The 25,762-nt window shown below is 36.7% G+C and overlaps 3 protein-coding genes across 5 annotated transcripts; 1 reads left to right on the forward strand and 2 right to left on the reverse strand.

Annotated features, from left to right (window-relative positions):
* The first annotated feature begins 390 nt into the window (after positions 1-390).
* LOC102601193 (zinc finger CCCH domain-containing protein 41) lies at positions 391-6,129 on the forward strand. Its single transcript, XM_006338529.2, has 5 exons — positions 391-576; positions 2,016-2,826; positions 2,925-4,058; positions 4,515-4,868; positions 5,424-6,129. The coding sequence occupies exons 2-5, from the start codon at positions 2,113-2,115 to the stop codon at positions 5,802-5,804; spliced, it is 2,583 nt and encodes an 860-aa protein (XP_006338591.1). The 5' UTR covers positions 391-576; positions 2,016-2,112; the 3' UTR covers positions 5,805-6,129.
* Positions 6,130-6,545: 416 nt separating this feature from the next.
* Positions 6,546-20,880, reverse strand: LOC102601532 (protein RST1). 3 transcript variants are annotated; one of them, XM_006338531.2, is made up of 25 exons: positions 20,402-20,880; positions 19,704-19,985; positions 19,479-19,562; positions 19,065-19,338; positions 18,452-18,702; positions 17,765-17,945; positions 17,474-17,664; positions 17,190-17,290; positions 16,431-16,506; positions 15,747-15,878; positions 15,593-15,674; positions 14,974-15,046; positions 14,202-14,370; positions 13,610-13,740; positions 13,433-13,524; positions 12,975-13,066; positions 12,675-12,890; positions 12,499-12,576; positions 11,152-11,334; positions 10,095-10,979; positions 9,696-9,992; positions 8,407-9,057; positions 7,902-8,052; positions 7,640-7,758; positions 6,546-7,188 (listed from the first exon to the last, which is right to left on the reverse strand). In XM_006338531.2, the coding sequence occupies exons 1-25, from the start codon at positions 20,786-20,788 to the stop codon at positions 6,769-6,771; spliced, it is 5,598 nt and encodes a 1,865-aa protein (XP_006338593.1). In that variant the 5' UTR covers positions 20,789-20,880; the 3' UTR covers positions 6,546-6,768. The 3 variants fall into 3 exon arrangements, with proteins under 3 accessions (XP_006338593.1, XP_006338594.1, XP_006338592.1); XM_006338532.2 differs by having other exon boundaries at positions 12,975-13,060; positions 19,065-19,341; XM_006338530.2 differs by having other exon boundaries at positions 19,065-19,341.
* A 488-nt stretch (positions 20,881-21,368) lies between these two features.
* LOC102602310 (oleosin 5-like) lies at positions 21,369-22,237 on the reverse strand. Its single transcript, XM_006338533.2, has 2 exons — positions 21,845-22,237; positions 21,369-21,640 (listed from the first exon to the last, which is right to left on the reverse strand). Exons 1-2 carry the CDS (start codon positions 22,197-22,199, stop codon positions 21,495-21,497), a joined length of 501 nt encoding a protein of 166 aa, XP_006338595.1. The 5' UTR covers positions 22,200-22,237; the 3' UTR covers positions 21,369-21,494.
* Positions 22,238-25,762: the final 3,525 nt, after the last annotated feature.

Raw genomic sequence — 25,762 nt, forward strand, 5'->3', positions numbered from 1 at the left:
ATCTATTCATAAATGGAATCCCACAATCAATACGAATCTAACAACACCAATATTGTAAAATTTGGGGGGTTTTGCCTAATCCGAATTTAATAGAAAATTTGAGTTTGTGAACTCATTTCAACTCCTTTTTCGAAACGGTTTTCACTATTGGATTCTAAATTTCTTGGGGAACATTTTTCACTAAAAATTTCCAGATTTCGAGAATATTTTCCGGAACGAGATTTTTTATCTTTTTATTTATCAAGTTTTAATTTGACATATTTATTAAGAAAATAATAATTTATATATAAATTTAATATTTTATTCCTATTAATTAAAGGGCTTGGGTCACAAACATAAAAAGATATCAAATTATGAAATATTCGACAAGTAAATAAAGAGGGTATTAAACACACTATTTGGAAATGAAGAAAATATTCTCCTGCGTAAAAACCCTCTTCGCAGGTTTTCTATACACCAAGAAGAGGAGACCAAGAAAAGAGGGAAATAATATTAACTTCCTTTTTCTCATTTCTCCGGCGATGTTCTATGAATTCCGACCGGTGAATCGAAACCCTAAGAGGCCCATTTTTTGAGGTTCGGTTCTTCTATCTTTTCTTTTCCTCTTAATTGATTTCCTTTTTGGTTTAGAAATTGTAATCGAGCTTCTTGGTTTTGTTTCTTGATTAATTTGATAAGTATTTGTGATTGAGTGACCGGTAAAAATTTGTGATTGAGCAAGCTATTGGGTGATTATATAGCGTTAGATTGAGTTAGGGTTCTGCAGCGACGGTTGCCAGTGAGGATTTTGTCTTTATTCACTTTTACCATTTTTGGTACTTTGGACTGGAATGATTAGAGTTGGTTCATTATTATAAAGACCTTGTTTCCACTACAATTTATCCAAGTGCTTCAAAATTAACTCCTTTTTGGCTCATTTCGAAATGAATTAACTGGCGTTTTATGCCTGTTTCAATTGGCTTGGTTTTGGTTTTGGTTTGTCATTTTATTATTAGTAGAAACCAAACTTGATGTTTGCCTGTGTTAATGTGTCTAGGTTCCTATAATTAAATGACTTTGTTGCACTTACATTATTTCCACCCTCTTGTCATTTTTTGATGCTGAGAATATTTAGGAAATGAATCCAGTGTCATCCAATCCAACAATAACAACTATGACTCAATCTCAAATTCTGCAGTGTTATCCAATAATGCTGGTAAATAAGCTAAAGGTGCAAGGCAGAGCTGTTCCTTTTGTTTGTTAGTTTTGAATTTTCGAGTGCAGAATAACAAAAGTATAACATAAGTCTAGATCTCCATGTTAGTTTTGTTTCAAAAGTATAACTTCACTGATTCTAACTTTGTCACACTTGGTATTTAAGTGGAGGAGGATAGAGGGGCCGGCCCATTATTCAATTGAGTTTCAAATCATGCGCCATAGTCCTTGGGGATTTTTCGGTTACTAAAGAAATTATTGTTGGGGAGAGTTACTTTTATCTTTATAGATCTCCATGTTTGAGAAATAAAATTATTATTCTAGTTAAACCCACCTAAGTAAGCTTGGTCATCGAAGCTGATTATATTTTGATTTGGTTTTATGTGCTGAGCTGGTGATTGGTGAATACCTTTATTGATGTGGTTTTAAAAAAATTCATACTTACTGATATGTAGTATACATGCAGTAGGTGTGTCCAGATACTAGTTTTAAGGAACAAAAATGATGAACAATACTGAATTAAACAGTCACAATCCAAGACTTAAGATAATATTTTTCGTATAATTGCATTAAAGAAGACCAAAAATCATAGAGGGCCAGGTAAGAAGATATAAAGGGGTTGGGGGTCTGGGGAAGAAGACCAGAAGGAAGGAGGGTTCTGTGGGAAAAGACGAATTGGGCCAAAAATAGTTAGGTTTCATATGATTCAGATACAACTAGTTGTATCTTCTCCGCCTTCATGGAATTATGAGACACAACTTCTCTTGTCAGTGTGAAGTGCAATTATTTATATATTCCCTTTTGTTGTTCCTCCTTTTCAGGCAGGAGCAACTTGTTAGGTAATGTTGGCAACTGAACTAGTTTGATTATCTCACGTAGCTGAGGTAAAATTTTCTGTATAAGCAAGGTTGTTGACTCATGGAGCTTAAAGCTTCATCTCCAAAGCCGGTATTTTCAACTTCTGATTGCGACAGTGATCCCGAGGAGAAAGAAATTAGTGATGACGATGATCGTAATCATAAGCATCGTAGAAAGGAAACACGTTCACAGTCTGCAGAGACAGGGGCTCTTGAACCTGTTTTGAGTAGACCATTCAGGAAAAGGAACAAGCCGTTTGAAAATGGACATCCGTACCAGGAAGGAGATTCTCACTGGGGTGATACTAGGTTTGGTAAAAGACGAGGAATGGGTTCTTTTGCCAGGACACCTTCTGATTCATATCAGAGGATGAGGCTAAATCAGTCCGTTTCTGGTCATGCTGGTCCTGGTAGGGGTCGAGGAAGAGAATCTGGTGCTTGGGGTCCCTGTGAATCTAGGTTCGGCTCTATTGATATTGCATCTCAATTGGTGCCACCTCTTCTTTATACTGGAAGGGGGCTGCAAAATGTTTCTAGCGGACAGAGTTTGTCTTGGAATGCATTTGGAATGGTTCCAGGAATGCCCAATGGAGGGCTTGATACACTTCATGCCCTTGGTTTACAGGGAACACTCCGGACAGCCTTGAATCCTGCCATGAGTATGGGAATTCCAAGGCAAATGTGTAGAGACTTCGAGGAGCGTGGATTTTGCCTAAGAGGAGATATGTGCCCACTGGAGCATGGAGTAAATCGTATCGTTGTTGAAGATGTTCAGGTAAGCCTTTCAGCTGAAAAATAGTTGTATTTATCTCTTTCATTAAATTCTATGCTCCTGGGCACTTCGATTCTGACTTTTTGTGTTCCAAATTGCAGAGCCTTTCTCAGTTTAATCTTCCCATTGCTCATATGCTGGGACCAAATACTGCACAAGGATCTTTACCCGCAATAGGCCCCTCTAGCTCATCAGCTAGTGGAAAATCTTTACATAGCAAAAGTATCAACCCTTCAGTGATTGACGGTGGATTAGGTATGACTGATACTTTTGGTGGTGGTTCTGTGGCTGGGGGAGCTGATTTCTATGATCCAGATCAGCCTTTATGGTCAAATGATCATCCTGTAACTTCAACAGCACTCTTGGATGTCAATCAGTCTAAAATTGATGACATGGGGCCTTTGCTGAATGCTGACTCCTCTGTTCGGAATCAGGCTGGGCTTTATGATGGCTGTAAACTCGAGCCTATAGATAGAGGTGCCGGAACAGCTTCAGGATCTCAAAGTGTGTGGGGAAGAATGACTCGTTCAAAAAATAAGTTTGAACCATTCAGTAGCAGTCAGGGTATAACCCGTCATAGTAAGCAAACAAATGTAGATACCATAGACCAGCAAGTGCTGGAATCATCTTCAGAGCCCCAAAGTAGTTCTGGACGCAATATGCGAAACCCATCTCAAAAGGCACTGCGTAGTCTATTTGTAAGAGGGATTCCTCAAAAGGACAACAAACCAGAAGCTCTTCTTTCACATTTTAAAAAATTCGGTGAGGTTATCGACATCTACATCCCAGTAAATGGTGAACAAGCCTTTGTTCAATTTTCTAAGAGGGAGGAAGCTGAGGCTGCTTTAAAAGCACCAGATGCTGTGATGGGAAACCGCTTTATAAAGCTTTTCTGGGCAAACAGGGATAGCATTATGGATGATGGAGTACATGGTAGTAGTAATTTACCCCGCGGTGGGACCCCTAGTACAGTTCCACCCCATCTATCCGTTCCTCATAAAAGAAGAGACAATCTGCAGACTGTATCCCCCAAACCTGCTGAAAATGGTGTTGTTCCAGTAGCCACCTCTGATCTCCCCAAGCCTGTGGCTAAGAATGGTCCCAAAACTACACCAGCTTTGCAAAAAAAGCTGGGAACTTTAGAGCTTCTGAAGGAAGAAATGCGCAAGAAGCAGGAAATGCTTGAGCAGAAGCGGAATGACTTCCGACGCAAGTTGGACAAGCTTGAGAAGCAAGTAATGGCCTCTTCTTGATACTGTACTTTTTTTTTTTTGCTTAGGCTTATTATCTCACAGTTATGGTCGGTCTACTTTTCTTGCTTGTCTTGTGCACTTGAAATATGCCGCTATTTACTATTCTTAGCCAGCATTACGTTGCTGCTCTTCTAAAAAATGTAATTCCATTTGTGTAACTTGAAATCAATCGTATGTCTGCTGCTTGTTTACCTCCCCATGTATGATGATACAACTTCTAATCAGTTTTTTTTTTTTTTGTGTGTGTGTGTGTGTGTGTTTTGGGTGGGTGGGGGTGGGGTTACTACTGGTATGAGTTGGTCTTAATTTGGAGCTACATGGTCGGTGAGGATTCATATAGTCGAGATTGAAGCGTAGTAGTAGTAGTACATTGTAAATACTTCTTTATCATAACAACTGGCTGTTGAAACCCCCATATCTTCTGCGTCCTTTATTCAGGCCGTGGGTGTGAAAGATGAGGCAGTGCCAGATCAGTCTGTGAAGAAACCAAAGGGAGGAGGAAAAGGTTCCAACTCTGGTGAAGTGGAAAGTTCAAGCCCTGCAGAACCTAGTAATGCTGTGTCATCACCACATGCCAAAGCAACACCATTTAGTAGCAGAACTACAGAGAATGCAGAGCCCAGTTGTTCCAAGTCATCTTCGCTTGTCGCAGCGAAGGAAGCTTCAAACTTGAAGCAGTCGATCCGTCCATTGGCACCAGTTGGCGCACCGTTTATCTTAAATAGATACAAACTAGATAACCGACCCACCACATTCAAGATCCTTCCACCTCTGCCAAGTGGTCTGGCAAATGTAATCTCTCTCACTCTAGAAAATTTGATATATTTATTAAATTCTTTTAGAAGAGAAAAAAGTGTGGATGTTTCTTACTTCCCTTTCCTTATGCTGTTATGCTTTTTGTCTTGCATGTTCTTTCACGGGTTAGACTTGAAATATGTATTATCAGCAAGAGTTTGTTCCCATTCCGCACATTTATGATTTAGTTGGTTCTTCACAGCAAAGCTGTAAGGGTGTAAAAATATGTATGTCTCTGCCATAACCTTGTGCTCCTCGGAATAAGGTATTTCAGGTAGATTGTTTTCAATCATGAAAGTATGCATTTAATTTGTTTTTATTGCACTCATGACTAAGGCAATGGATTTGTTTGCTTATTTGCACATCTTTGTTTTTCTAGAAATTCCTTCTTATGGCTATGGCCAATTTAGGTGCCCCAAATTTTCTTATTGATATGTGAAGAAGGAACTGTAAGACTTTGTTTTATCTCCCTTGTCTAGTACATGGTTCAGGTTATTTTGGTGGTTCACTTGCTCTACTCTTGTTTTCTCATTTCTATATTTCCATTTTTAGGTTGACGTCCTGAAGGAACACTTTTCTACATTTGGTGATCTTCTGTCTGTTGAGCTGGAAGATTTAGAACCTCAAGATTGTAATAATGGCTCAGAGGTGCTAAATACATCTGCTAGGATATCTTTTCGATCACGCCGGTCTGCTGAAAGAGCATATTTGAATGGTAAATGCTGGCAAGACCAAACTCTGCATTTTATGTGGTTGCAATCCAGTAATTCCGCAAAGGGTATTGGTGTTGGAGAAAATGTCACTCCAGCTTCAAAGCAGTCTTCAGATGTTAATGGGCAATCCATTGCAAACAGTTGTCTGGCTGGTTCCCAGGAAGGAAGCGGGGCAGGGAATGGTGAACCTGAAAATCAAGAAAGAAGAGAAAAAGAATGAAGATCCAAGTCAAGCTGAATTCTGCATCTGGTTAACAGTTGGCTCAATTCGATTGATCATGATGATGGTCGGATTTCAGAGTTGTACAGCGAGGTAAATTTTAGATCTTTTATATGTAATTTCAGGAGTTTTAGCGATTGACGAAACTCTGTTCCAATTTTGCTTTTACATTATCTGCAAATGTAAAGAGGAATTTTTTAATTCTAGACCATACACGGGTCCTTTAGATAAGCTGTACCGAATTCTTGTTACACTGAATGCTCAGACAGAGCCGCCCTTCTTCTGGGTGTTTTATTTATTTATTTCAAGTGACTTCCTTTACTTATACCGGCTTTGCAGCTTTCGGTCCTTTCTTTACGAGTGTCTAGAATAATTTTACTAAAGCAGTGGCTTATTTTGTATAATCTTTTGATAACTAGTACAGCTTAATATTTATCTGTCTCTCACTGCGTCTTCTTAAAATTGTTTTGCATATTCTGGTCAAATTTAACCATGGCAGCACCTCAATTCACCAAAACTTATTGGACTTGATGAAATTGAATAGAGGCAAATTACGGGGTAAATATATGTCGAACTGATCAGATGTTTATCCCCACTGATTTTTTCCCAATCCAACGATGATTATGAGTGGATTTCAAATATCCGACTACTTTTAAATCGTTGGAAAATATGTACTAATCTTTTTATTTTTTGTTGGAAACGATAAAGTTAACAGTATAATGAGAAGGAAATTGTTTCATGTAAGAGAGCTTTCAACTACTTTTTCCTCGTACCAAATGCACAGAAAGCGCATGAAATTTAACTGATCAACTCATTACACCATCCGAGAGAAGAAGATGACTACTTCACTTACTGTTTTAGTATTAGCCACCTTACGTAGAATGTTTATGACAGTGTAAACTAAGGCCTGGCAAGACACATACTGTTTTGCCATGCCATACAAATAAATGAATAAGTCAAGGGCTCAAAGCAGAGGTAGACTCTTCACATCAAAATTTAATCTTGCGTGGAACTCATGGACATCCATATTTGCTGGTACCACCATATTGGCAAGCTGAAGCTGTTTCTCTGAAGGCAGAAGATCTTTCAAGGACACACAAGCCTGATGCATCACTAGTAGGAGAAAGCAGGCTATATCATTTTCACTCTTGTCAATGGACTCTGCATCAAAACCACCTTTCAATTGTTTGTTCCATTCATATATCCGCTCTGTCGACGCCCACAAATAAGAAACAACAGAATCTGCTACTACCATCCAGGAGCTATCCGAGAGGAGGGACGTGAGGGTGACTGGCAGATCGCTCAAAACAGTGAATTTGTCCACAATCAACACGGGCCTATAGATACAGCAGCTTCCACATAACAGGCCGACAAACTGCAGAGCCTACAGAAAAGGAGGGAGGAAGCAATAATGATCTATCTACATATAACAAACAGCTTCTACCACATTATGAACAGAAACAATCCTGGCATAGAAACTGGATTTTGAAAGTAATTTGATGGGTACCATATCTCAGTGTCGATGAATGTAATGTGATGCAAGATTCTGAAAGAGGCAAAGGGCTGGAATATAGCCTTAGTCTACCTCAACAAAATAGTGTTTCAACTCCAGACAGTATTTCCAATATTGAGGTCAGAGCATGCTTATAAACTGAGCTACCACAAGGAGTACCCTCGTGGACATGTTATCTCACAGTGGAGCTATGCTCACTAAAAAAATCATTAATTGCCAGACAACTGTGCAGGGCATTACAAAATGCACCATGGACATATGCAGACAACAAAAGCGCAAAAAGATGAGCCACTCTGCATGAATCCGAAGTAAATCATCTTACCGTGGAGGGAAATCTCGTAATGCAACTAATTTCCAGTGCCTCAATGAGCCATTGTCTTTTGGCATTCCCTTCAGCATGTTGTACGGTTATTGAAACTTCAGTTAGAGCATCCCAAATATCTGTGCAGAAAGATTGTAGCACTTAGAGACTACACCACAGCAGTTATAGCCTAATGCACTTAACATGTTGATAAATGGAAGTCTTGAGACTAGAATTTGCTAACTATTACACATCATCTCCAACAGCCTAAATAGAGCCTAACCTTGAGATCTGCAGTCCAAAAGACAAGCTTTTAGTTTACCAAGCACAGTCAATGGCAGGGAACCACTTTGAACTAGTTTTGCTATTGCTTGAATCTTTTTCACAGTTTCAAACGACAGAGAGTTTGCGACAGTGAAGTTCACCTCTGAAACCTACATAGAGCAGAGGAACATATAGGTAATGAACTGATGCAATTCTGTAACAATTGTTTAAAGGAAAAGTAAAGTACACTTTTGTAATGAATTAGTGATTTACCAATGTACTTAGCACTTATAAGCAATTAGCTAATGTAAAATATGCCTCACCCACGAGTAGTACAGAGTGAACTAGTCTAAGTAGAATAGTGACTAGTTATACTTGATCATCAAGTACTCCAAAAAGAAGAAATACGAACAGGCCCAACAATTACTAAACTACTAAAACCCCCGGTCGACCCAAATCTCTTCCAAAAGAATGATAAAATAAAAAGAAAAAAGGAGAATGGAGTAAAAGAAGTTATTCAATACCTTTAGAAGATCCAATAGCCATCCTTGTTGAGCCTTCTCCAGGCATCTAAATGCTTCAGACCATTCTTCAAAAATTTTACCCTGACATGGCCCGTCAGTGTGAGCAGAAGGCAGCAAAGTAAAGAGAAACTCCATGCATTTTTCCATGCTAGATTTATAGTCTTGAGTGTGATGAGAAGATTCATCCAAACACAATTTAAGTCCACTCCAGCATGAAATCCTAAATGTGATTTTCTCTAGGGGGTCACAACTCTCAGAACAAGTAGACCATGATAATAACTCAGCAACATCTTCAAATAATTTCATGATACGAGAACCTGAGAAAATCTTAACCAGGTCGGCCAAATGTGAAAGCAAAAAGAATTGCAGGCGTGACTCAAGCACCCTCAACCGAGGGATGTCACATAGCTCATCAAGGAAGCTAAGGAGAGGATCAAATTGGTTAGCATGTGATAATGAGAAAAGTAAGCATTCCTCCCTGAGATTTCCTCTCTCAAAAGTTATGTCTTGTGCCAACAAGCCAGCAACTTGACTCTCATATCTCATGCACCGTCTGATGATTGCTCCCCAATCCAATGGTGGTAGCCTAGAAGCATGTGAAAGACACCGCAGAACACTAGAAACTGTGTTTACATGTGAGACATCACCTGTCTAATCTCAACATAAAACAAGAAAAAGGTCAAATAACTTACACACTTTTTGTTATTGCAAGCCCCGAACTTGCAAAGCAGAGCAAAGGGGAATCATCATAAATGGCTTGAGAACAGCATCAAATGCAAAAGAGAACATGAATCGTTAGTCCCAAGAGAACTACTCTGTGATAGTATCATTTAAAGAAATTGAAAATATTTAGAAGTGGCATACAATTTGTAAGTCATTTTCCAAACAAGATATGGAGTCCCTTCTCAGTAAAAGTTCTCTTTGATATGCCAAACTAATTACGTGCAATAAACAAACTAGTTTCAGAATGGGACTTGTAATGCTTAGGAAGAAAAACAATCATTGCTAACAAAATAAACCAGTGCTGTTGAAATACCCAAAGACAAGTTCATTGTAAGGTTTTACAGGTTGATCGGAAGCTCAAAGAAAACAACCAATAAAGTATGGCAAATCTGTTGAAACTCAACAATAAGAAAGTTAATGGCACTATGAATAAGAAAAGAAAAAAATTAAGTTGTGCACCTAACATTCTATAATGCAAGAAATGCCTCCATAAATCCACAGGAAGAATGCTGCTTAAACATAATAACCCTGTGTTATTGAATAACAAAGAAGAAAAAATATTTTACCCCAAGATAGTTCAGATGCATTAGCCACATAGACAATTTCATGACCATGCTGTCCTCGGGAAAACTTTGTGATACGGTCTTCGAACCAACAGAATCATTCTCTGAGGTACTTTCATCATTTTGAAGATCTTTGACCCACAAATACTGTCTAAGAAATGAAATTGCCCATGCTGCATGCTGCTGTAACTGATGAGCATCAGAATTTTGCGCAACTAGGAACATCTCTTGCACTAGTGACGTTAAATCAGGCTCGAGAACAGCATTTGTAATTAAAGGACCAGATATATAAGAAGCTTCCTGCGAACAATAGAAAAATCATCAAGTAAAGAGATGACAAGATACAGGTTTATTGGGTTTTGTAATAGCTTTCAAATATATGCATATCACCAAGTTTCTCACCTTCTGATCAGAAGAAGAATGTGATGAGCTCAAAGGGTGGGGTTCAATCAGTGTCCCTGCACCTGCTCCTAATGCATTTACAACTCCAAGCATAGCACCGAGATGAATTAGTGGAGGATTGGAGTCTGAGTAACTTTTTCTGAACAATAGAAGCAATTCTTTAATGTGTTCAATTTTCAAAGAGTGCAACCCTTCATTCAAAACGACACCAACAAGACTTCCTGCTCCCAAACAAGATGCCATCAATAAGCTCTGGTGGAAGGTGTCAAATCTTTTAATAGAGAGTAGCTCAGAGATTAGTTCCTTGTAGCAACTCAAAAGATGTTCCAGCTCTGCATCATCAATAAGTTCAAATCTCTGACACATGGCCGTTACAGTAGGTACAGCAAGACACGAGCCCACAGATAATAAGATTTCATGATCTTTGCTCATACTTGTAACTTCAGTAGGGTGTGGAATCCACGAAATAAGTAACGCTTTCACATTAAGAACTGCATCATACATCCCAGCTCTGTACATTGCACCAACACAATTACCCAAACCCAATACAAGCCCTGCAACACCCCACACATCTTCCTCTAAATTCTCACTCATCGAGCCAAGAAATTCACCAGAAAAATTTGAATTCAAATTATCTGATCCAAGTGGAGAAGATACTGAAAGAGTTTCAAAAACATCTGCCGAAGAAGGTGTGAATTGAGAGATCATCTGGGATAAGGTCCTGATGATCTTTCTCAACAATTCTGCTTCCTCTATCTTGTGTGTCTCTTTGCCAGGGTGAGCAGCAGCAGCAGCAGCAGCTCTGACTAGAAGAGCTTGACAGGAAAAACCTAACCCAACTCCACAAGCTCCTTTCACAAGTGAGCTTTTGCTCACAGATGCAACCTGAAATGACCTCATTCTAAGCATGCTTTGAGCAATCTTTCTACAACTTACATTGCTTCTAAATCAAGTGTAATGTTCATTCTGTTTCATTCAATTATCATAAACATTCTCTAATTGCAAGAAATATATGTTATTTTCCACCGTCCTGACTCCTGACAGAAAATTACCATACCTCAAGCAGTGCATTGATATTCTCAAATTTCTGCTTGTGATCAGTGAGGTGTAGGCAACTTGATATCACACCAAGAGAGATTGCAGCTGACCATTGGCGATACTCATGTTCATGTTGGAACAACCAATCCAGCAAAAACTTTGAGGCGGTCGCTTTAACAGCATGCGCGGAAGCAGGCAACACCTAGAAGCAAGAAATAGTCAGAGACAGAAGGCCTATAATTTCCAAATACCAAGCAACCTACAAAGTCATATGAACGTTAGTCCCTCGAGATGCTTTCATGACAAATGGAATCCAAGTCAGTCTTCCTTTTTTTTGATAAGATAAGTGGTATTAATAACAGCATCAAGAAGATGCAAAATTTACAAGATATGGCATTTGAGCTTACAAAAAAATCTCTGGCTAACTATACAAACTATCTAAGCCAGAGCTAATGAGTTAGTAAAATCCTGAAGTTGTTCTGCATTAACAGCATGATACAAGTTGGTCCAACTAAACAAATTTTCAGTGCACCTAGTCTTCAAAATGCCTAAAGCAGTTGACTCTCCATCAAAACATCTCTTGTTCCTCTCTAACCAAATACACCAAAAAATACAAGCAGGTATCATAATCCAGATCTTCTTGATGGCTTTGTCAACTTTCCATAGACTCCAATTCTCATATGCATCCTTAACAGCACAATATAAGCTGAGCTAATGAGTTAGTAAAATCCTGAAGTTGTTCTGCATTAACAGCATGATACAAGTTGGTCCAACTAAACAAATTTTCAGTGCACCTAGTCTTCAAAATGCCTAAAGCAGTTGACTCTCCATCAAAACATCTCTTGTTCCTCTCTAACCAAATACACCAAAAAATACAAGCAGGTATCATAATCCAGATCTTCTTGATGGCTTTGTCAACTTTCCATAGACTCCAACTCTCATATGCATCCTTAACAGTGAGGGGTGTGGTCCAATTGATGCCAGAGAGACAAAAAAACATGCTCCATAATTCTGAGGCCACCTCACAATGAAGAAGAAGGTGTCTGCACAATATAAGCTGAGCTAATGAGTTAGTAAAATCCTGAAGTTGTTCTGCATTAACAGCATGATACAAGTTGGTCCAACTAAACAAATTTTCAGTGCACCTAGTCTTCAAAATGCCTAAAGCAGTTGACTCTCCATCAAAACATCTCTTGTTCCTCTCTAACCAAATACACCAAAAAATACAAGCAGGTATCATAATCCAGATCTTCTTGATGGTAATCCAAGTCAGTCTTCCTACTCCATTACAGCACAATATAAGCTGCTGAGAAAGATCTTATCTTTCAAGTAGAATTTTCCAGAAACAAGGAGAGAAATCAGTTACCGAACAAAGGGCTCCAACAGCTAATGCAATATTCTCAGCAGCTCGAGGGAGAGATCTCTCTGCAATTGCTGTCATACTCTGCATGACAAAATGCAGGCATGAAGTTCTGTGATGCTGAAAAATAGGCTCAAAAATCAGATGAAAAATCCATAAACAAAGAAGTTACACAAAAACACCTTAAGAATTTCCATGGCAGCTTTAGGAGTTTTGTCCAAAACAGCAGTCTGCAACTTAGCATCAAGTAACAAGATATAGGCTCTCATCCACCTCCGCATGAAGGGCTTCCATGATTGCAAAGAAAGAATTGATATCAATATATTTCTTGACAGTTGAAGAGATGTTGCTATATCAACCAGTGAGGCTTCATATTTAGCTTGTACATCTTGCAAGTCCTGAGCATCAAACAATGCACATGAAGATTCCTGCGGAACACAGAAAAGAAATTTGGTTGCAGTCCCATATTTTAGTTATCTTACCTCTGATGTTCCTGGCTTCCTTGAATCTTTCTTTGTGAAGGAAAGGCAAAAAAGAGCTGCACCAGGTAATTCTTTTTCTCTTCTTTCTTTTCCTTGATTGCCACCAATAATAAAGTATATAAATAAGGTGCAAAGAGTGAATAAAAGATGATTTTCATTCTACTTTGACACAATTTATAAAACAAACCAAGTCTTTAGGACAAAGGCCTAGACCCTTTTCAATGCTACATGTCTGACTTATTTGCATTTAGTCAAGGAGAAAAATGACCATTTCTATGCGATTAAAAACATCGCAAACAAAGAGTGTGAGCTAAAGAAATATGCTAACCTAGGTGCTTGTGAGGGGGAAAGGGCCTCACCAGTCACCAAGAAGCAAAAGCATATTTGATTGTTGGGAACCCAGATGACAAGTTTAGGAGCCAATCATCTTGAAAAATAGAGAAATTGTATGCCAGTACCTGAAGCAAAGATAAGACGTGGAAAGACATCTAACAGCTTCTCAATTTTGTTTGCAGACACCCTTTTCTGCTTTACTAATCTTCGCCGGGTGCTGCGAGAAATTAAAAACAGTAGTTTGGAATCTTTGACCACAAAATTTAATCTAACATGCAGAAAATAACAGCATTGTGTCTCACATGTGCTCGAAAGTTATAAGTTTGACTTCAAATCCTTCCAGCGCAGTAAGCACTTCAGGGTCAGTCTCGGACACAAGATACTCCAAGTTTCTGTCCTTAAAGTCTGGAACACTTCTTTCAAGATGCTCTACCTAAGGAAATGCAGATTTTGAAACAACAGCTGTGAGATAAGGGAGCAATCAAGTAGAAAACTCACCTGAACTGAGCAATACGAGATACAACTTCCTGCAACTCATTGGGAATGTAACAAGTTCACCATATTGATGAAGACAGTATCCAAAGTGGTTTCAGGGAGTAACGATCATTTGGTCATAAACACTGGACTATATCCAATTAGATGTTTGATCAATTGTATTATATCTAGATATAAATTGTATAATTTAAAACATGTGTTTGGTATAGATACGGATGGTGTTGGGTACATGAAATGCCCCACACTGAGTATAAAAAGGCATCCAAAATGGTTCATATAGAATTTGGGTCAATTCACCCATTTCCTTACTCAACATTCACAATGCAGGGAGCCCATAAATATTAAAGATTTGTCTATTAAAAAATTATAGTAGGCAACAAGGGCAATTAGAAGATCTACCTCATAACTGGTTAAGGCCACAAAGGCAGATGCCCGAGCTTTGGACCATAAGGAAGCTTGTCTACAGTCTTGGGAGGTTCCAATATTCCATAGTATCTTCAACACATTTACTGATGCTTCAGGGTATGCTTGAGCATCCATCGCACCCCAGTTCAAAAGAAGACAGAGGCTGACAATTGAGATAGAGGGAAAAACTTTTGAAATGTTTGTTCAGATTTGGCAAGAAATGTTAAGAGTATATGAGAGCGTGCAATACTCATGAGTAAAGTAAATGATGAAAAAAAGGAAGAGAGAAGGTAGAAAGAAATGAACAGAACTTTCAAACATTCCCTTCAAATTATACACAAGAAAACTCAAGTTTGTTAGTGATAGTACACGCAGTCATAGAGGAAACCTGCAACAGAAAATACAAGTCTGCATTGTAAAGCTCAGAATCTTTTTATCCTTATCCACACACAAAAAAAAAAACAGTCACAGAGAACTACTTTATAAGGTAATAGTATTAGTGTCCAGCATTAGGAAGACACTGGGAAATATTTAGAGGGACAGCAAACATTACAGATTGTGTAGTCACAGAAAACTTAGAACAACTGTACAGAAAATACTTGAGTAAAATGTTTGTTTCTCGCGAGATATCGCAAAGCTTATTATCAGAGTTATCATTCTGAAGTTTGCTCAGTGGAAAGGTGATCTTCATACCTTGGCACAAACAATCAGATATTGGTTAATCACTTTTTCATGGTTTACTAAATGTGTGATAACCTTTACTTACCTGTGAGCAACCATGGCGTTTGCTGAGTAGTTTAGCACATGCTTTGCAATCACATCCCAAGCAGAATAAAAATCTGAAATAAGAGCATGACAAAATTGGTGCCAAAGGACAACATTACCAGTTTCAAAACAAAAAAAATTGGTGCCAAAGGGAGAATTTGAAAAGGAAATTGCATGTGAAATGAAAAAGAGTCGAAAAGCATGCTAGTTTTTAAGTTGCGGGGAGGTAGAGAATCAATCAATACCTCTTGACCACATCTAAGTGTTTTTTCTTTCACTATAAGAAAGCAAAGAAGTGACAAAATAGAAGAAACAGAAGAACACAAGTTATCCACAATCTTGGAAAGGTTTCCTATCTTTTCCTGCAGATAAACTAGATGTATTACCACAATCTTGGAAAGATTTTTCCTGACCAAAAAAAAATCTTGGAGAATTTTCTGTGTTCTTAGCAGCTCTAATATTTTTTCATGGGAAGTACATTTTCCAAATGCATTAGAGAGGAAAAAACAATCTTTTTTAGTTCCAGCCGTGTCTTGGGTGGGACCGAGTCGGGTTATGTCAAATTACCAACACCTCATATGAATTTGACATTTGAAGATTTAGCAATCGTGTAGGTTTACCAATGGCATCTGCTTCACAGAGGTGGCCAAGGCTTTGAAGACCCAGAGACTGCATTAAAGGATCTTGATTCTCCATGCAAGCCTGTTAATTGAAATAATATAATTAAGGAGCTTGGAATTATGTGTACTAAAGAAACTAACTAGTAGAACATACCGCAATGGATAAAATAAGGTCCACTCCACGATCAGGATTTCTTCTGCAGATATCACAGATGGAAACAGCCATACTAATGCAAATATCTCGCTGAGACGCAAACCGAGTAAATCTATTTGCAAGTAGTACTCCCTAGTTTTCACCAGAAAAAGGAAAGCAATGACTATTTGTGCCACATATTAAGGGTAATCTGACCTACTGACATGAAAACTTTAAAAATTACCATCAAGCAATAACATGTCAATTCAGAACTACCTAACAAATGTATCCATATAGTTCCTTTTTTTAATAATGTATCAAGTTTTTATAAGATAGTTCATGGATCATCAATTCAATCACCTAAGAAAACTTGCCCGATATATATTCATTCCACTTGATAATTTTGTGGTGCCATACCATAGTAACTGCTAAATTATTTCCTTTATAAGATTGGGACTATACCAGTTCTGGACTTCTAGTCATGTTGTCTAAAATTTGATAAACAAAAGCTGTGAACAAACCGATAGAATCTCTCCCATTCCAAAAAAAATAAAAATAGAATCCCTCGGTCTAGTGAAGGATTAATGCAATGGGAGAAAATGTTTGTCGTGTTTATTGCATATAACAAGTTCACTACAAGCATCAGTAAAGGGCATAACAAAACAATGATAGTTATGAGAATGATTTTAAGGTTGATAATCTTGCCTGCAAGGTCCCAAAGACACGGTCGTTGTATTCCCAGGTTTTGCAAAGTAAGCGAATCGCAGTAGCAAATAGAACACTATAAGACAAAATAACATACATCAAGAGAATTAATAGATAAATGTAAGAACAACATATCCACATATATTTTCAGTAGAATGATATTATCATAAACCTTAGATCATTAACAAGTGCAAATATACTACAATTAAAGAGACCATTGACCAGCTCTCATAATAAAAGGCTATCAATGGCGATTAAACTTTCCATCAGGAGAAGGGCGGTATGTATGCATGTTCAGATATAACCTATATCTATCATGTTATAATGTATTCAACTTACTTAAAAATAAACTACGAGTAAAAAAGATAGAAGTAGCAGAATTCACGATGGTGCAGCATGCTGTTTACCCTACTTATCAACAAACACAGGAAAAAGATAAAATAACCATTGGCCAGATGACTGATTTCCTAACCAATGATTTATAGCCTTAAGAACAAACAATGCACAACACAGTGATAATTGACCATAACTTTTAGAGCAATCAAAATTCAGATATTCTCAAGCAAAAATCAAGTTGCCAGTCTTCCACATGAACTGTTTGACATAATGATGTGCAATTTTACAACATTTTTCAAGAGAAGGAAAATTTGTAGGCTGAAAGGAAATGATCAAATAATGCAATACATCATCCATAGGCAATAAGATCTATCCACCTGCAAAACTAACAACAGATATCAAAAGAGAGTATAGTTAGCATACGGTTTCTTATCATTCTGAAGCATAGGCAACAGTGTCTGAATAATGAGAGGTATGATTGCAGGATGGGAAGCAAGTGATGGCAGCAGTTCCAGAAGTTTTAGCTGCACTTTTATTGAAACAGAACAGTGATTATGAGTCCACTGAAATTAACCCTAACAAAAAATGTTCATAGGTTCCACTTGAAGATTCCAAGAAATGAGAAGTCATCCACTAGAAAATTGAGTAAATACAGACGCTGTAATAAACATGGCTAATAGATCTTGACGTAACAAACTAAAATTTACCAGAACTCCATGAGAGTCAACACTTGTGTTCGTGGAAAATATATGATTGTAGAATTGAATGACTAGTAACAAAGGGACACCAAGTTTAGGATCCGCTCTGCTACTATTAGCCAAGATATCAACAGAAGAGCTCCCATCTGTTTGATGCATGACGAGGACACAGGCAATCGCACTAAGTATCATGGGCATATCTGCAAGAACAAAGTATAGAACAGATATTGTAGAACTTTAACAACAAAAAATTTGCAAGTTGAACCTGAACTCAGCAGGACTAGCTTATGAGGACTTAACCGATCAGAAAGATATTCTGAGACTGAGAGATGGATGAGGACTTCCTTCTTGCAATAATACGATGCAAGTGGCCGGTAACCAAGGAGCTCCAAGTTTTTGATACATAGTGCTTGTCTCTAATAGTAGTGACATGACTAGGCTCATAATTCAGATAAAAAGAACCAGACAATGGAGACAGTTCCTGAAAAAAGCCACCCGTTATAGGGTAAGTACGAAATGAACTTCCAATTGGAGCAAAATCAGCAAAAAAAAGTAACAAGTAAATAATGCTTAAATTGCCCATTGGTCCTTGAAATCATTGAGTCAAATGCCACGCCTAAAAGAACAAGAATCTAGCAAAGATTGAATGATCCATCGAACACTACCATTGCTACTCAGAGAATGTTATTTGAACAGAAGGATGGAATATGGTTCAACTTCTTGCAATTCAAGTGTGAAATTAGATCAATTCTTTTTTTCTTCTTCTTTTCTTTGTGTGTGTGTGATTTTTTTTATTTTTTATTTTTGGGGGAAGGGGCTTGTGCAGAAGATGTTACAGGAAGTCTTGTAGGATGATCTAGTAAACATTGACAAGAAACACATATGTTAATGTCCATTTCACTTGAAGAGTGTAGGTGTCTTAACTAATATCAGTTACGCACTTTCACAATGACGTATAATTTTGAGGCCCGAGACAATGAAATAAACCTGAAGCCATAAATGCTGCAAGAGTCTGAAGACTATGTATTTAGGTGTACTAATGGACGGAAATTTCATTCCTTTTGGCTGTCCAGTCTTTTGTGCAATAAGTAGCTTACTCGAAAGCTTTCCCAAAATGTGAAGCAAATCCGTTGCTACTTGTTTTACTGATTTAGATGGAGAAGAAAGAAGGCTGATAGCAGGGAAGATGAATAAGAGCTCTTCATTCAAATCATATGCATCTCTAAAGACATCATTCTCTGCAAAAGTAGTTTAACAATTTTATTTAGCTACTGACGAAAAATAAGCAACAGAGACAGTTATTTATCCAGTAAAGCGTATAGATATCCTCAAAAGAAAATGTGTTCATTAATTCACTATTTTACTTTTGAAATATTTTAAGAATCTTCAAAGATTTACTTGATAGTACATACTGAGGTGATATCTTCCAGGCAAATAGGATAAGAAATAGCACCTTAGTACTCAAATGCATACAACGGGAGGCAACTGTACACTGGTATGTGCCTTTGGTACTAAATACAATTTTGTTCTCATTAAATATATGTAATGCATCAGAATTATTAACCTTTTTCCAGAAAATCAACAAAATCAGTAACCATACCATTCTCATTTTTCCACTTCAACAGAAATAGAATAAGTTTCACCTCCAAGAATTGTTCATGTTCAAGTTCAGACTGCATAAGCACCATAAATAAGGACAACGTAATTGTTGATAATTCAGGTATATAGCTCAAACCAAGATCTTTTTGCACAATCAATATGCGCCTCGATACTTCTAAAATGTTCTCAATTGAACTCGTGTGCTTTGGATTTGTATATAAGGAGAACATAACATCCAGTAGCTCCACACCACATAACTGAACTTCATGAAGCAGCTGCTAGCATTGATGATGCCACTTGCAATTAGTAAGTCTATTCCACAATATAAATCTTAAAATGTAACAAAATTAACTTTAATCCAAAAATACAATAAAATTCAAAAAGCGGGAGAAAAAGGAAAGGCCAGTTTGAATACCGATCCCATTTCCACCAATTGTTGCAGGACCACCACATATGCATCTACAATGCATTCAAGGCAGTGTGAAATATTAGTAAAATCCTGCACATTAACCACAGAGTTTAAGCACTTAAATATTGATGGCGAACATCTATCAGAAAGCACGCATCTAATGGACAAACAGACGCCATAGCAAGAAGAAAGAAGAAAAAATATACTTTGCATAATACATAGTACACTTACTTCTGCATTATCGCATGGAAAGAACTTCAAACGCCCAATGAGGAGCTTAATAACAGGAATGGCCTCTAAAGGAATTGAACAACAAAGTCCAGCTAATGACGATACCAAATTTCTTATAAATGAAGAAACTGAAACAGATGATGGCATCCTAACAATTGAATAATTCAAGAAAGGTACCAAGAAATCACAAACTTCAACCGTTCCCAAATTCTTGCTCTGCATTATGAAAATAAGCACTTGTTGCACTAGCTCTGTTTGAACCTCCACTCGGCAAGAAAGCACCTGCCCAGCCATTAACCGATTCACATCAGAACCATTACCACAATTAATTAATAGAGACTTCAAAGCAAAAAACTCATCAGACACTAATTGCTCATAAACTGCCAGAATGAGCACATGACTGTTCATGACTAACTGCAAATATGTTTATTTCTTGCTGAACCCGAGCACCACATAACCAAACTAATATCTATCCCACTTAACAATCCAAGTGGTTTTGTGGTGTACAATGTTATTTCCCTAGCTGATCAAGTCCAATAAATCTTTCAAAAATAGCACAATCAAAATCCATTCTAATAACAAACTTAGCCCTGTCAGTAGAAATAGTTCAATTTATCACAATTCTAATAACAAGTACACTCAAACTTAAAACTGCGAAAGGTACACATTGGGATAACTAAGCATAGCGTTGCAATTACCTTGACAAATGGATGAGTCTCTGAAGATAGAGACTGCAATGAATTCTTCTGGAAACCCAAACGAACAAGAAAACCTATTCCTTTGACAAAAAGACTGACGAAACGAGAATCGGATGCTTCGAGGGCAGACTGGAGCTCGAGTAACCCGCGAGATAGGTCCAATTTGGAGTCTCTGACGAGGCGGCATAGCTCTCGAACCGATTGATCAAGTACAGAAGCGGAGGTGGAATGAAGGCACTGAGTGATGGCGTCAGTTCCAGAGGCGGAGTCAGGGTTCAAGTAGGGCGGAGCCGATCGAAGCTTGTCGAAGATCGAGATGACTGCAAATTTCTGCAGCGACGGTTGAGGGATTCGAATTTTCTCCAGCAGTTGAGAGTAAGAGTCCATTAGGGGCCAAATAAAGTACTTGGAGGAGAAACAAGTGTGGCGGGCAAGTAGAGTATCAGGGGCCAAAAGAACTGATATATGAAATTTATATGCAAAAATAACACAACAAATGTTTATATGTTCATCGACTGTTTCTTTTTAAGTCTTAAGATTTTGTTTTTCTTTAACGTGCTTACCAAAAAAATCCGTTTCAAAAAAAAAAAACCTTTTCTTTTTCTATTAGGGAGAAGTATTAATTTCGTTTCCAAAGTATTAAGAATTAAATTTAGATTTTCGCAAAATAATTTAGAGGTATATTTTACTCGGATTGATCAAAAATGTATCTAGTTTGATTAATTAAGTAAAGAGATGTCATTAAGTCTATTAATAATTCAGAAATAAAACTAATATTTTATCTCGAAATTAGAGGTATTTTCTACCCTCTCTTTTCTAATAACTCTTTAAGTTCATTTATTTTTTTTCAGACCACAATGTTAAGGGATTGATATATTTGAGATATCTTCAATTTTAGACCACTAAACATTGAAGAATTTTTTTACTTTCTTAAATATGACGAACAAATAATCAAGAACAGCCAAAGTACACATCACATTGCATTGCATTACATCATATAAAAGCACAAAACACCAAAAAGCTTAAAGAGAGCAAAAATTAAAATGCACATTAATTATAGCATACATTTTTTTTTATTTCCAACATAATTAAACTAACTAGTCTTGGTTCCTTCTTTCCCTTCCTGTGCTTTGCTCTGGATTGTTTGTCCAGCATCCTTTGTCTTTTGCCCCAAATGCGCTGCAGCATCCGCCACGCGCCTCTTTGCCGCTTCCATACTCTCCGGGACCATCGATTTACCTATAAATTGAACACAACAAAAATAATATATCGAAAGGTAAAGTGTAGGCAGATCTTATAACAAAATGCCTGAACTTTTGCCACATACATTTTCGTCGCAAGAACTTTGTCGAGCATAATTTCAAAACCTTCCTATCTTAAGTTGTTCTAAAAAAATTTACCAATCAAATAAAATAAAATACCCGATCTTTAAAATATTTTTACCTTGTCTGAAATAATTGAGGATCCAAGAGAAAGATGAAAGCCCAGTAATGCCAAAAGCACCGGAAGTCAAAAAGCCAGCAACAGCAAGCCCAAGAGTAAGAGTAGCCGGTACAAGAACTGGGCTAAAGAATAGAAACACTGGAGTTGCAACAGCAAGCCCAATTAAAGTGCCAACAAGAGTAATGCCAGCAAGGCAAAGAAGTGTCCCACCAACAGGTAGAAGAGTTACAATAGCAAGGATTTGTGAAGCTGAAGGACCTTTTTGACTTTTCATTCCACCAACATCATGATGAAGGCGCTGCTGGTGTGGCTGAACATGAAGTTGATGTTGGCCGTGTGCGTGGCGGTCACCCATCGTCGTCGTGAAATTAAAATAGAGAAAAAATAATTTGAATTTTTTTTTTTTAATGTGTTGAGATGAGGTTGATGTTAGTTGTTTTAAAGGGGGAAAAAGAGTGCAACGTGTTGGAATGCATGTGAATTAAGAGTGCATGAGGAACGAGTTGCATTGCAAGGAAGAAAGTTTGTCTCTTTTACTTCTAGCTTTGTTATGTTCGGATTGTGAATTGTAACGCCTTCGTATGGGGCCTGCCTAAACTAGCTGCCTTATTTTGTTTGATTGACACCTCAAAAAATTTAACAACTACAAAAAACAACCTTTTTTTTCTTTTTATTGAATATAAGATATGTAACTTTCTACTTTAATTACTAAAATTAAATAATTTTTTAGGATGCATTGGTGTGGACAAATATATTTTTTCATTTGATTAATCAAAATTTTGAAAGTATTTTTTTCAGGAAAAATGAGTTTCTTAAAAAAAATGAAAAAAATAACTTTCTTAACAAAAAGTAGGAAAAACAATAAGCTCTATGGTGACATTTACATTGATTGTGTCTTCCCTACTCCTACACATTCCAATAGTCCCCAATTCCGCCACACCACACTCCTATTGTTCAACCCCAACGCATCTCATAGTATTTGTTTAGATACTATATAAATAATTTTAGATTTTTATTTTATTTTTGCATATATTTATAGTGAATACAAAAAATAATAATAAGATATTCATTTATTTTACTAAAAAAATATTTTTTAAAAGAAAAGTTGTAAGGTTTTCCTAGTGATCAGGTCCATTTGGCGTATAGAATGTAAGGGCCTTATAGTGTATGGAGCCCAATATGGCTTTTGGAGCTTTGACCCTGATGTTTGAAATCAAGGAAAAATCCCAAGTACTGAGGCCCAATGTTCATTGTCATAATAAGCAAATTTCCAGTGGGAAAAGGAATGTAATTTCATACACTGAAATTACTTGTTACTAATTACAAGTACTTGGGTGATAATAAATCTAAAAAGGAGGAGAGTAACTTGTTATAACGTATTAAACTATATTTATAATGTAAAACAATATTATTATAGGATAGCCCTCCTAAGATATGAAACCTAATATATAGTATAATTTTTCGATGAAGAAGTGTCGGTCGACACTCCTCACATAACTAGTGCTATTGTGATGCCCGTATAAAATTACACTTCATCCATTATCACTAAACTCTACACTTATATACTATGGCTATCGTTATGCCCGTATTTAATTAAATTTTTTACTACATTACAGATCTAGAAAGGGAAAGAAAGAAGAAAATAACGTAAATTGAACCCACACATAATGTACGAAAGACTTGTATCAGTGTCACTAAACTGTAACCCGTAGTGTAGACATTTTAATTTGTGTACTGTTTGTTTGTTTGTTCACTAGTTAAGGAAAGAGAGTTCCACTAAGACAAAAAGGCAAAAAACACGGAAGGGAAATAGAGAAAGGAGAAGTGACAGTGCAAGGGGCTGAAAGCTACAGTTATATTTTTTATTTATTTTTTTACGGAACATAAGTTTATATTTTTATATTATTATTATATTTATATCATAGTATAAGTTATGTTTCACTATAAATTTAATTTTTATCGACAAAAATTATAGAGTATCTATGGGGCCTTTAACTTGTCAAATCAATCAAATCAAAATATGAAAATTATAGTTGGGGCTGCAGTTTTTTACTGGATCATTTTAAATCCAAGCCTTGTTTGGGCCCAATAAGGTAGAAAACTTTAATTTCCTAATTTGTTAAGAATCCATTGACCAAAGTCAAACTGCGCATGCCTGGTCTGTAGAGGGGATTTTACCCAATTGACATTAAAGAAGGCAATAGAAGTATAGAACTCAAGAAACTTTCATTTTCTACCTTATAAAGAAAAAAGGCGCTCGCCCGCAAGCGCATGGGTGAGCGGTTGGGAGGTAGGTCTCGATCTCATTTAGGAAACCTAAGATTGAATTCAGCTTGCATAATGCGATTTACATATTTTATATGACTTACAAACTATTACAGTAATAGGACTTAGATGTCGGAGATAACCTAAATATTTAAATCTTAATTAACAAAGTTATTTGATGAAATAAGTTAAAATATACACAAAGGTTATTCCATACGTATAAATATTTCATAAAATTAATTAAGAAAATAAGGACAAAATTTTATCTGACACCAAAAAAATAGCAGTAGTAGGGTCTAGAAGGTAAAAGGTCACCTGAAATGGAGAAGGGGATCTTTGGACGGTCAGTAGGGGCCTATCTTAAACAGGAGGAAATGAACGAAGGATGTGATGGATTCTTCAATTTGGAAAAGGTTGAAAATCTTTCATCTTCTTTTTGTGGTTAAATTATCTCTTTACGTGTACGCTGCATAATCGTAAAGGAAGGGGCCTAACTTAACTTTTTAGTTTTTATATTACGTGCGCATGCACCTCAAATTTCCCTTTTGCATGACACATAGCATATTTTTATTTTATCCTTAATGAAATTTTTTTAGTCATACAAATTTTTATCATTCATTTTGAATTATAAATTTTAAAAGTCTTTCTTCTTTTTCTTAAACTTCGTGCCGAATCAAATTACCTCACATAAAATGGTAAGCTGCTAACTGTTTATTGTTTCTACTGTGATGACTTTGTGCTTGTATTTGATTTTCAACAAACCACACAATATCCCAAATCTCCTTAATTTCTACACCGTTAATTTATCCAATCTGAAAGACATAAACTTCGACGAGACAGTACTACAGATTAAAGAGCATTCTTCTCTTGTTTATTTTTTATTTATCCAGTAGAGTATCTCATAAAATAATTTTTCATTTTTATTTATTATTTTTTAATATATCAAGAAACTCAATACAATAATATTTTTTCTTGTTATACCTTGAACATTAGTTGATATGAATAGTATGATAAATAATAATTATTTTTTAAAGAACGTATGAAATTCAAAGTGGACAAATAATGTATAGTAAATTTTTTAAAAATCATTTATTTCAAGGGAAGAAAAATGAAGGGGGGACAAGAATTAGAATTGTCGCAAGCTGCTAGAATAGATGTGTGGGTTCACATAATTATGGGTTCATCTCACATGGAAGAACAATATTTTTCCGAACCCTATAAAAGTAGGCAACTGTTATATCTAGACCAAGACAGTGCCATATTGTACAATATAATATATTACTACTATTTAATTCAAGATGCCAAAATGTTACCATCCACATATTAGTATGATCAGGGGCGGAGGTACACTATGCTCAGGTGTCCAATTGGACACCCTTCGTTAAAAAATTACATCATATATATAAGTAAAATTATACTTTAAATGGTTAAATAAGACATTTTGGACACCCTTAAGCACAGTAAAGTTTCTTAGCTCAGCGGTATCTTTGCCCAACGTGAAGGTTTATTAATGCGCACACGCACAGGTTCGAATCCCAGTTGCTGCATTTTGTTTTTTCATTTTCAAAAAGATCCTAATTAATTTCTAATTATAGTTAATAAATCAGTTATGTTTTTAATAATTCAAAATTAATATTATCTATTAAAATCTTA

The sequence above is a fragment of the Solanum tuberosum genome, unplaced genomic scaffold, assembly GCF_000226075.1.
Source record: "Solanum tuberosum cultivar DM 1-3 516 R44 unplaced genomic scaffold, SolTub_3.0 scf00004, whole genome shotgun sequence".
Classification (NCBI taxonomy): domain Eukaryota; kingdom Viridiplantae; phylum Streptophyta; class Magnoliopsida; order Solanales; family Solanaceae; genus Solanum; species Solanum tuberosum.